This window comes from Sinocyclocheilus rhinocerous, unplaced genomic scaffold (assembly GCF_001515625.1).
Source record: "Sinocyclocheilus rhinocerous isolate Xijiao unplaced genomic scaffold, SAMN03320098_v1.1 scaffold799, whole genome shotgun sequence".
NCBI classification, from domain to species: Eukaryota; Metazoa; Chordata; class Actinopteri; order Cypriniformes; family Cyprinidae; genus Sinocyclocheilus; species Sinocyclocheilus rhinocerous.
The window spans coordinates 7,842-19,521 of NW_015636538.1; the positions used below are offsets into that span (position 1 = coordinate 7,842).

Genomic DNA, 11,680 nt, shown 5'->3' on the forward strand with positions numbered 1-11,680 from the left:
TGCAACGAATGCCTCGTTTGTAATGGGTTTTAATGTTTATGTCTCGTCGCTCCGGCATCAATAGTATGGTGAGGGGCGTAACATTTCCGTCTCCCGCTTGAGGTATTCGGCCAATCACAACACATTGGATAGCGGGCCAATCACAGCACACCTCGCTTTTTCAGACCGATGAGTTTTGTAAAAATCGACGCGTTTCAGAAAGGCGGGGCATAGAGGAGAAACAATAATGTACAGTATGTGGAAAATAATGTGTTTTTTTAACTTTAAACCGCATAAACATATTTCATTACACCAAATACACAAAATAATGTTCTTTTTAGCAGCATCATATGACCCCTTTAAAATCTGTCTGTTTATAGGAAGTCGAACAAGGATGTTGATGATCCAGGAACATTGTCGTACTTGGCAAAATCACAGAATGCTATTAATAAGCCACAGATTTACAATATGTTTACAATATGAGACTATCATTGGTCAAACAAATCACAAAGCTGAAAACTGATTAATGCACATGTAGAAATGTTCGTAATACAGTATTTCCAGGTCAATTAATAACCTTAAGAGTTTGTATGCAGTTAGAGGTGTTATATTGGTAGTCAAAGAAATTTAGTGTGCATGTATAAAAATTATGAATTCTTCTCATGACAGTTGCTAAATGACACAAAAATGACCACAGTGTTTAATCAGCACCAGTGTCACCCATTGTCAACTAAAATTGCAGTTTATGAGTTTCACATGAAATATAAATTTCTTCATCCCTAATCAGACAGGATCTCCACACACAGATCAGCATATAATTATATTCCATTAAGGATCGAAGCTTTTCTGAAGGCAACAGGGATTCAATTCCCTATTTAATACTTTTATCTTACCATTTACTTTCTATCCACTTAAGATATTCCAACTCTTCCCTCTTTTTTGTGTCTTATTGCTTCTTTCACTCACACCTTCTGCAGGCTCTCTCTAGTCTACAGGCTGGTGCTGACCACGGTTATCCGTGGCCGACAGTCCTGGACATGATGGTTTATTACTGAGCTTTTCATTAAAGAGCTGTAAACGTTCTGCTTTTTCCCTCTATTGCACATAATATCACATCCTGGTTGACTTTTCTCTGTATTTTTTGTACTGTACTCCCCATTGACCTCAGTGTGAGACGGTCCAGATTTGTTTACTGGTCGTGTTTCGTCTCCACTGGTTTGATTCTTCTGATTCTCTTCAACATCTGCTGATGAACTAAACTGGATTTCCTCATAAATGCATAGCTCTGGTTTGGATTGGTCAGAAGTGGGTGTCAATTGATTGTCAGACGATGTGATTGGTTGAGTGTCTGGTGATTGATTGGGCATTTCTTTTATTCTATTAGCTTGTGCCATTTCCAATGTTGTTTTGGGACTTTGGCTCCACCCACAGTCTCCTCCCACTGGTATATCAAGCGTTTGATTGGTTCCCTGGTCTGATTGTTGATTTTCCACTGGAGGGAGAGATTCTTGAGGTTTTGTGTCATGAGCGTAAACCGGGACTAACTCGCACTGTTGGTTATTTGACAGAAAACACTCAGATTTCATGTTAGTGGAGACTGAATACTTTTGTCGGTCAGAACTTCTGTTCTTTTTATGAGGTTTGTGTGTTTGATTGTTTTCCTGATGTCCCTTAAACACTGTAAGAGTTGAAATATGATTGATGGAGTGGCTTTCTATGACAATGATGTCATTGCGAGATGATTGTTGTGATGTTTTGTCCTTTAATTCATTGTGCGCATTTGCGTCACCATATTGAGGCATTATTGGGTTGGCCGACTCAGTGCTGTGGCTTTTAAATTTGCGTCTATCACCGCTGTAGCCATTGTTCAAGTGTACAACAGTAGAATCTGGAAAAAGAAGATAAACATGACAGAATTATATTATAAAACAATCACTGATACATAAATACACTCATTGCATGTCTATGCATTGAGGTGAAATCTTTTGTCCATTGCCAATTTTAATGCAATTGCATTTGGTGATACAAAAGATGCAGAAAGGACTTCAAATAATATATTACATAGTTCAAAGGCTACGTGTTAGTATTATTTAGAGTTTTCCTTGTGTCCATCCATCTGAATGTTTCATAGTAAAATGCACATGCATGCATGACTGAATACTCAGCAAATGCATGTACCTGCTGTGTACTTCTGGATATCTGTCTCCTTTTCACTGGCTGTAATGAGTTTCAAGGGATGAATGTCGTCTATCTGCTCTCTGGCAGCACTGAAAGAAGAGAGTGAATATTTCAGAAAAGCGTAGTATCAGCAAGGGTGGAACTGAATGTTTGAGGCTGAACAACTGTAGAAAGAATAAGTTGTTCTGCTAACTGAAGACAAAACTCAGACTAATTTAAAATGTGATGTTTCTCAAAAGCAATTAATGCATAAAGCTAGAAATTTAAAGACACGCACAGCCAACTAACATGCATACAGTGCACAGAGAAATTAAAGATTGAGTGCAACTTTGAAAGCATGCATTGAGTATTTGTATTCATGCAACTATATCTTTTATTAATGTCAATTTAACTTTTTAACCATGCATAGTGTATTTGTATTCATGCAGATATATCTTTTATTAAGGTTAATTTAACTTTTTTTCATTTTGACTGAATTGTTTGGCTGTAGATTGTGTAAATGTCCATACCTCATGCTTCTGTCTCTTTTATCCGTGTGTCTGGGTTTAGTTTGACGTTTCTTAGAGCTCATGGCAGCGTCACAGTCAGACTCAGAGTTTGTAAGGCACAAGGCTCCAGGCTCGAGCTGTAACATGCATTCATGCACACATGCACATAGTCATCCATGTTTATATTGATTGCACTCTGGGTCATTTTGCTTGCAATTTCACTACATTTTCCAGCAGGCTCTGGGTTATCCCATCTCTTTCCACGTGGTTGTGCATCAACACAATTACATTACTGTGAAATATTACTGCAACTTAAAATAACTGTTTTCTGTTTGAATATATTTTAAAATGTAATTTATTCCTGTGATACAATGCTGAATTTTCAGCAGTCTTCAGTGTCACTTGATCTTTCAGAAATCATTCTAATATGCTGAATCTCACCTCTTGCTGACGGTGTGTCCAGACCTTTCTGTCAGCCAGTGCCTTCTCTCTGGCACTGCTGTTGTGATTTTGAGCCGGTTTCTTTTGTTGCATCTCTTCTGGTCCTTCGGCCCAGTGTAAGTGTCTGTTTTTGTCAGTCGTCTCATGCAGAGTTCTGCTGGGTTTCTTTGCTGCTCTCCTCTGGCTGTTCCTCAGTCCTGACTGCAGCGTGATTTGTTTGGGCGGCTCAGGATAGGGGTCGTCCACAAAAATGCGCTCTGCAATTAGTGATGTCGGAAGTGTAGACGTCACAACACGTGTCAGATGCAGTGGTTCATGTAAGGCTTCATGTTCAGCACTCGTCATGCTGTCATTGGCAGGACTCTCTTGAGCCCATTTCTTGTAACTCTGGTGAATCTTCATGTACTCCTGCTGCTCCACTTCGGTCATACAATCCTTTTACATGAGAGAAAAAGAAAGATTTCATCTTTAAATCAAATTTTTTAATGCTAAGGACCCCTAAATATGATGAACCCTTTGTGAGGGACCCCTTTCCTAAAATATAGTGGTAAATTATTAATATATTATCTATTACTATTTACTTTCCAAGTTGACAGTTGCTGTAGTTGTTTTTTCTACCCACTATTAGCATTAATGTTGGATGTATAAACCTAGAAAGAAACATTTCCAATGCAATAGAATGCAAATTTGTTTGTAAAGCACTTTAGCATAGTCTTTAGAAAGCAGAATGAAACCATGTTAAATGTGTTAAAGTATTATTAATTTAATATTTATTCAAATTAATACATTCAAGCTAATACAATGTAATTTAATTTAATTTATTTATTTACTTATTGCTTAAATCTTTAATGGACTCCAAGCTCTCCCTTATGACTTCTGCTGTCAGTAAAATATTTTCAAAATATGAATATGTATATTTATTCTTATTTATGTATATTTATACTCCGAACATTAGTATAAAATGGCAATTTTTTTCAGGCTAATCAGTAGGTCTGTGCTGATTCAGTTCAGTATCTTAATAAAATGTTCATTAATAAATTAAATAAAATTCATATAATTCATAAAATGTATAATTTTAATAAAAAATTTAAACAAACTAAATGAAACTACATTTATTTTCTCATTATATTATGACACTTATATAGCCTATCTTTTTTTTTTTTTATTCATCTAGTTATGTGGTTAAAGAATACATTTTGCAATCCCTCATGATTGTGCATTTGTGTTTTGCTCCATAGGAGATTTGGTATCTATTTAGCAGTAATGTGGTGTGCTAGTTAAGACTCTGAGCTGGTAAACAGAAGTTTCCTGGTTCAGTTAAAAAATGACAATGATTAAGCTAGGGCTGGGCAATATAGCTAAAAAATGTATCAACGATATAATGTTTCATATCGTTCGGTATCGATAATTCTTGACATTTTTTTATAACCTTTTTAAAAACAAAGAGCAATAGAAAATATGTTTAAATTTAACCACTGTATTTTTAAATTAACCCAATTTATTGAGACAAACAACAAATATTTTTTTGTTTTAACAGTCAAACACACAATAAAAATTAAACAAATATCTAATTTCTAATGTTTTATATGCAGATTAAATAGGTTTTAAGGAAACTTTTGTCTTGTCTCCCGAGGCCACAGGAGGGTGCAATGAGCAAAATAATGCAGCACATAATGTCAACGCATGGAAATAACCGTCTAAAAAAAAAACGTGCATTACGTCTAAATTAACTCATATAAATCAAATATAATTTCGTAAATTGCATAAACAATTATGAACAAAACAGCATCACGTATTTATGCATTGCTTAATACAAAACATTAAAATGCAACAACGTCACTTACATCATTATCACCGCATCTTGTGCGCCACTGACGACGCTCCCTGACCCACTCCTAACATTCAAATGCAAATGTTTATTTTAAATTCGACTAATATTAATTTTTTTATTCACAATCTCCTCATCACAGGCAGGCACAGCACTCATTTCAGCATGTGTTTGTGTGTGCTGTCTGCGTCACTCAGAGCACGTGCCTATATCGTGCACTATATCGAACCTTTTTTATATCGTTATCGAAGAAGGTGTACTGTCGATAAATATCGATACCGTTTTTTCGCCCAGGCCTAGATTAAGCTACTGAAAGTTTTCATTTTTATCAGGAATTGGTGATTTGAGGTGACGTGTCTTTTAACTTTCTGAAAATGGAGTGAAGTGCATCTTATTACCATGTTGAGACCTCCTAACTCGCCCTCAAAGTAGGAAACAGGTTTTGGCTGAGGAGCTGTAGGATAGAAAGAGAAAATTATTTACATACACATGCTTAAATGAATGCACTTTGACACAGACTGATACATTTACTCACCACCCTGCCTCTGCAGACCCAATAAAGCCATAAAGCGGTTCTTGTTCACCCTCAAACCGCACAAGATATCCTCCATCATCCAGAGCTGCCTCTGTGCCTGAATCTGCTCCTGTGTGTGGTTGAGGAGTTTGGATTGAAACATATTTAAATAGTAATTTAGCAGATGCATTTATCTAAAAATAAATCTAACTGGTCCAAATTCTTTAACCACTATGCAACACTATTTCAAACAGTTACAGGAAAGAAATTCAGTTTTAATGCTTGTAATCTGACAGTTTACAGTATTGATGTATCTGTATGCTGATGGTTGCACCCAAAGGAACAGTAATAGAAGCAGAGCATCAGGTGATCTGTCCAAACATCACATTAAGTGTTTGTGTGTATTACCTGTGGCGTTCCGAAGTGAAGGATGTGTTGGAGATGAGAATGGAAAACGGACAGCTCGCTCTCCATCCGTTCATAATCACTCCACAATCTGTCCATCTCCTGAAGAAGAGAGGCATTGGTCTGATTCATGCATTAATAACATGAAATTATGCATATTTATTATGTATCGGCCGATTTTTGATCAATTTAAATCCATCAACATATTGGCTATAATTTAAAAAAGGCCAAAATAACAAACTGATAAAAGCACTGAATTGTATAATCTCTGTTGCATAAGTCAACATTTTTCTCTGACTAAAGTTATTAAATACTTGCCAAAATAAAATCTGTACAAAATATATGCAGGGCTTGACAATAAGCACACACTAGGGCTGCACAAATTGAGGAGAAGAATCTAATTGCAATTTTTCTGCTAAAATTTTTATAAATTTTTTTTGCTTATTTGTAGGTCTGTAATATTTTGCGTTCATTGCGTTCCTAAATGTACGTTAAAGTTACCCAAGCTCAGAGCTGAAAACACTGGTGGATCATGAGCTGCTGGCGTGTAAATGAACATACCATGTTTAAATTTAACCACTGTATTTTTAAATTAACCCAATTTATTGAGACAAACAACAAATATGCTGGCGTGTAAATGAACACAGTGCCGTGCTTCACTTTGAAGCACACAGCCTTTGCAATTTATTATACTAAGCCATATTTCGATGCAACCCTAGCACACACATACACACAGTACTGTACCGATGACAAATCACATATTCTGGCTCTGAGTGTAACCAGCTCCTCCTGAAGCAAAGCCTTCTGGCATACTTCCTGCTCTCCAGGAAGTCCGTCTTCCATGCCCAGCCATTTGATTTCTAAAGCATACTCAATGCTTTTCTAAAGAAAAGGAGAGAGCAGGCAGGAATATATGTCAGGTGTTTTTATCTACAGTACATGATTTCAGTGTATGTGATCTGACCTTATCTGCCTGTAACTGAGCCAGCTGCATAGAGACGGACTGCAGCAGTTTATCACAACCACACAGACGAGTGAGAACCACCTGAACAACAGGAAGAGAAGGAGGCAAAGTCTGACAGAAGCTCTACCATCTGGATCAGAGTTATTATAGTTAACTAAAACTATTCAAATACATTCATTGAGCAAAGCCTTCTGGGATACTTCCAGCTCTCCAGGAAGTCCGTCTTCCATCCCCAGCCATTTGATTTCTAAAGCATACTCAGTGCTTTTCTAAAGAAAAGGAGAGAGCAGGCAGGAATATATGTCAGGTGTTTTTATCTACAGTACATGATTTCAGTGTATGTGATCTGACCTTATCTGCCTGTAACTGAGCCAGCTGCATAGAGACGGACTGCAGCAGTTTATCACAACCACACAGACGAGTGAGAACCACCTGAACAACAGGAAGAGAAGGAGGCAAAGTCTGACAGAAGCTCTACCATCTGGATCAGAGTTATTATAGTTAACTAAAACTATTCAAATACATTCATTGATGTCAAATGAAAAAGAAAGCAAATGCATTCTATTTCAGTTAGTAGCTTTGGCATTTCTCATTTTCGTTAAGTTGAAGTACTAAAATTAATAAAACTGAAATAGAATTTGTGTTAAATTAATAAAATGTAATGTTAAAAATTAAAAATGGTACCATTTTAAACTAAAAAATGACAAAAACACACAACAAAATTACTAAAACTTTAAAATTAAAGTGAAAACAGAATTTAAAAATAAAACCGAATTCAAAATTTTAATAAAAACTATAATAGAATATTAAGGATACTAAACTAACACTAGGGTGGATTCATGAAAATGTTCTTAAGGAAGATGTTAATTTCATAAGAAATGTCTCAAATATTTTCTTAAGAACATCTGATTTTTTTAAACTGTTGAATGTTTGATGTTGCTTGTGTAACAGTCATCAAGTGAAGGTAGTTCTTGAGTCAAAAGTACACTTATGTTGTAATAGCATTTCTTGAGTCAATAGTCAGTTTCAACAGTTCTCAAGTCACCAAGACAACGTTTAAGAAGAATTTGAATTACTGAAAAGAATGTTCTTAAAATCGTGTAAATATAATCTCGTAACCTCCAACATGACTATTTAAAGCCCCAAAGGTGTACAAAATATTCTTAACTTTATTATGAATTCTCACAAACACACACATTACAGTGCACTCACATCTGTATCGTTTTCCAGATCTCTGATTGGTTGTATTTCTCTCTCTATGACGATGTCTGATTTACCTGCCTGGAGCAAAAGGAAGTAAATAATGGTGTAGAAACAATTTTCACTCAGAAATTACTAGTAAATTTTACAAACAATTACAAAGAAAGGGCAAGTAACACATTGACTTAAACTGGACATTTTGAAATGTTAAATAAAGTTAAATAGTATTAAATGAAGAGTTAAACGAAATAGTATTTTCTTGTAAAACATGCTCCAGTAATCTTGTTTTGAAAAACTTCAAAATCATGCAATGTTGAAACTTTTTTTTAGCAAAGAGATGAAAATGTCTGAGTGTTGTTCAACATAAATGCAATGTCAATGACGTCTACGTTCTAAATGACTTTTATGTGCTGAATCATGCCTGGAAAAAAAAAACTAGCATGAAAAAATCTAATAAACTGCAGTATGTGCCTACTGTAACATTTTAGAGCAACATGTAATATGCCACGCAGGGATGTCAGAGACCATGTGATAGTGTTAAAGAATTGTTCTTTTCAAACTGTTTAAAAGATCTCTATTGCAGAAATAGAAACAGATGTTCAATCACAAATGAGGAATTTTGTATTTGCTGTATTGCATGGAAAATTCACTTTGAAAGATTCAAAACATGACGTTATTATCACAGATTTGTCTTACCTTGCACATAGCCATGTGTTCTGCCGTGTGGTAGTTGGAACAGTAGCACACAGAACATGGAAACTCTGGCTGAAACACAGATAGACCGTTAAAGAAACTGTTTTTTGCACCGTATCAGCACATTTGTGTATGTTCTTGATTCTCACCTTGTCGAGCAGATGTCCTCTCTCTGTGTAGATGCAGGGTGACATTGGAGCACTCGAGCAGTTATCCAAGGGCCAAACGTCTGCTCTGCCCATATTACCGTGACACGGTGACCCATACTGATCTCTGGGAAGTGAAGGTTGCTTGAAGGTTGCCTTCAGATGTAGGAAGGAAAGAGGTTCCTCATCTGCGTTCAGCAAACTCTGAGAATACTCAGTAGCTTCATGTGCGCTGACAGAGAGAAAGAGCAGAAAATGGTCATCTAAAGGTAAATTATGGCTGTTTTGGCACAAGAAACCTTGATTGACTTTGACTTAAATTTATGGGTCCTTTATATTTAAATAGAAACGGCCATCAAGGCCTTTTTAAAGGTCCTTCATTCTGTATCATTCTGAAGCATGTCAGATCATTTACATTGGTCTATTCTCATGTCTTCCTCTCAGCTCTGGTGTCTTCATTTGAATTCCCATCATGTCTTGATCCAGTAGAGTCGGCTCTGTCTGCGCCCTGCTCAGTTTTGTTGCGGTCTGGGCGTTTCGTTCTGGAAACATGGCCGTGTGCTGGAGCTCCATGGTTTCAGCGTTATCTCCCATCTGAGTGAAGTCCTGAAAACTGGCACAGCGTCTAAAGTACGAGAAGAGTCATTAAAGTGAATTGTAGAATGCATACAAATGGAGCGATTTTGGTTTGAGAGCTCAGGTTCACCTGTTGATGATGTCATCAGCCTCCATGCTTGCTGATTGGCTGAGAGCCCTGACCCAACCCAACATGTCCTCCTGGGTTTCAGCGCTCATGATGTACGGCCGCATCCCCTGATGAACAACCTACAGGCGCAAGTGTACAATGAGACCATATGAACATTTAGATTTAAGGAGATCCATAAGACGTTGGCTCTCACCTTAAATGCATATTTCCGGTTCCTGCACTCTCTAGGGGAGCAGTAGAGAATCCTGTAGCTGGGAAGAGGAATACTGCCCAGGACAGACTCCTCACGGCTGTCTGGAGACACAGGTTTAGAGAGGGATTTCAGGGAAGAGTAGTGATTTCAGTATCTAAAGTGAAAACTGTCAATTCATTCTGTTTGAAATGGAAAATGACTGCACTTTAAAACATTAAATTTTAGGTAAACGCTGTATAAGACAATCACATAGAACTGGTTTTACCTTTATAATAATACAGGCAGTAATTGGAGAGAACAAACCATCTTCTTTTCCACAATTTCAGTCCAGTGCTGTCCTACAGAAAAAGACAGTTATGATTACATAACATTTTTTGAGTTTTTTTTAAATGAAATAGTAACATTTTATGTTTAGAATTTCTGATTTTTAATTTTTTTTGTGGGGCTTAAATAATAAATAAAAAAAAGATAGGTGGAAATGACATGACATAAAATGGGAAATTACATCACAGAGGAGACCCCTGCAAACCTTAAAGACTGTAAAGGTCAGTAAATCTCTCAAAAATATCAGATAATTTTTATTTGCTAAAAATATGTGTTATTTTAGTATTTATATAGTATTATAGTATTTAATAATATTTTGAATTTTTTTGTATTTCTATATAGCTTTAATTATTTCAGTTTTATCTTTTAGTAATTTTTGTACTTCAACTTATCTATCTCTAATTTCCTAAATGTTTTCCATCTAATGTTTGTAATGCGTTTATTTCAGTTTTAGTTTACAATAACACTTGCTAAAATGCATTTATCTTGAAAATATGTTTGGTATTTCGAAACTTAATGCTATATTTATGCTCACATGTATTCAAGGTGAATACATTATATAAAAATTATTTGAAAAATTGAGTAAATGTTTTTCATAATATATGAAACCAGCATGAATACAAAGATAACATTATTTAAAGTAAGAAAGATAAAAAGTTAAAAAATAAATTGTAAGGTATTATTTGGAGATCTTTATTTGTCATGATTTGGTGATGCTGCCACAGTTAGAGACACACAGACGGTCAGTATTGTGCTCTGTTCGTTACCCTCTTGTACAGCCGTCCTCTGATCACCACAGGACAGTTGGGGTCTCTCTGCGCCGCTTGACATCTCTTTCCAAACGCCTGCACTTTTTCATGACACTGCATGAATATAATCGCACAGTCTCTTGTCAGTGGGTTTGAAATATGTAGTCGTGTTTGTCTGTCCATATGTGTATGTGATTCACCTTGTCTCTGATTGGCAGAAAGGACACTGTGGCGCTGCTGGAGGCCTGACTGACCCTGTCCTGATCCTCCATCCTAGACAGACAACAGCAATAGAGCCAGAATGAAGCATCAATAACCATCAAGCTGTTCAGGTTAGCTGACTTTGCAATTTTATAGTCAAATGACACATTGAGTTTTGATTCATTAAGATATTAGTGCTGTCAGTCCATCATTAGCTCAGTATCAGGTTTAGGAAGGCTTGCCCACATTGCACACTCCAGTTCTTCGCTTAGAGCTGCTATACGTGCCATATTTTCCATTTTATATAACTGCATTGGTAATGTAGGCCTGTCCATGAAATCTGTTTTTAATGGTAAGAAATAAACCATATAAATAAACCGGGAACACGCAACGAAGGGGGCGAGGCCATGCTGAGCTGCTTTAGAGAAGAGGAAGAGAAAACTAGAGGTGCACATAAAAATCTATTCGTATATGAATCGCGATTCTGTCTTCCAACGATTCTAAGGGATTCACATGTTTCAAAATCAATGTTCTAAAGCAGTGGTTCTTAATACTGTTCCTTGCGTCCTCCTGCTCTGCACACGCTCTGCATCTCTCTCTCTCTCTCTCTCTCACATTCAGCTCAGCTCCAGCAATGAACTGTTACAATTATACACTTATTTTCACATAGA

General features: G+C 36.4%; 1 protein-coding gene across 2 annotated transcripts in view; it reads right to left on the reverse strand.

The window, feature by feature from the left end:
- Positions 1-289: 289 nt before the first annotated feature.
- plekha4 (pleckstrin homology domain containing A4) overlaps positions 290-11,680 on the reverse strand; it is a 21,678-nt gene continuing 10,287 nt past the window's right edge. Inside the window, exons 2-19 of one of the 2 annotated variants that reach the window (XM_016562454.1) lie at positions 10,827-11,081; positions 10,001-10,073; positions 9,736-9,836; positions 9,543-9,661; positions 9,252-9,461; positions 8,840-9,068; positions 8,694-8,762; positions 8,010-8,078; positions 7,149-7,229; positions 6,986-7,066; positions 6,578-6,634; positions 5,837-5,935; positions 5,450-5,558; positions 5,313-5,368; positions 3,087-3,521; positions 2,667-2,782; positions 2,158-2,246; positions 290-1,867 (exon numbers count right to left, since the gene is read on the reverse strand). In XM_016562454.1, coding sequence (XP_016417940.1) covers positions 969-1,867; positions 2,158-2,246; positions 2,667-2,782; positions 3,087-3,521; positions 5,313-5,368; positions 5,450-5,558; positions 5,837-5,935; positions 6,578-6,634; positions 6,986-7,066; positions 7,149-7,229; positions 8,010-8,078; positions 8,694-8,762; positions 8,840-9,068; positions 9,252-9,461; positions 9,543-9,661; positions 9,736-9,836; positions 10,001-10,073; positions 10,827-11,081 — 3,147 coding nt within the window. In that variant the 3' untranslated portion in view covers positions 290-968. Of the gene's footprint in view, positions 1,868-2,157; positions 2,247-2,666; positions 2,783-3,086; positions 3,522-5,312; positions 5,369-5,449; positions 5,559-5,836; positions 5,936-6,577; positions 6,716-6,985; positions 7,067-7,148; positions 7,230-8,009; positions 8,079-8,693; positions 8,763-8,839; positions 9,069-9,251; positions 9,462-9,542; positions 9,662-9,735; positions 9,837-10,000; positions 10,074-10,826; positions 11,082-11,680 lie in introns of both variants that reach the window. The other variant, XM_016562455.1, reaches the window with a different exon arrangement.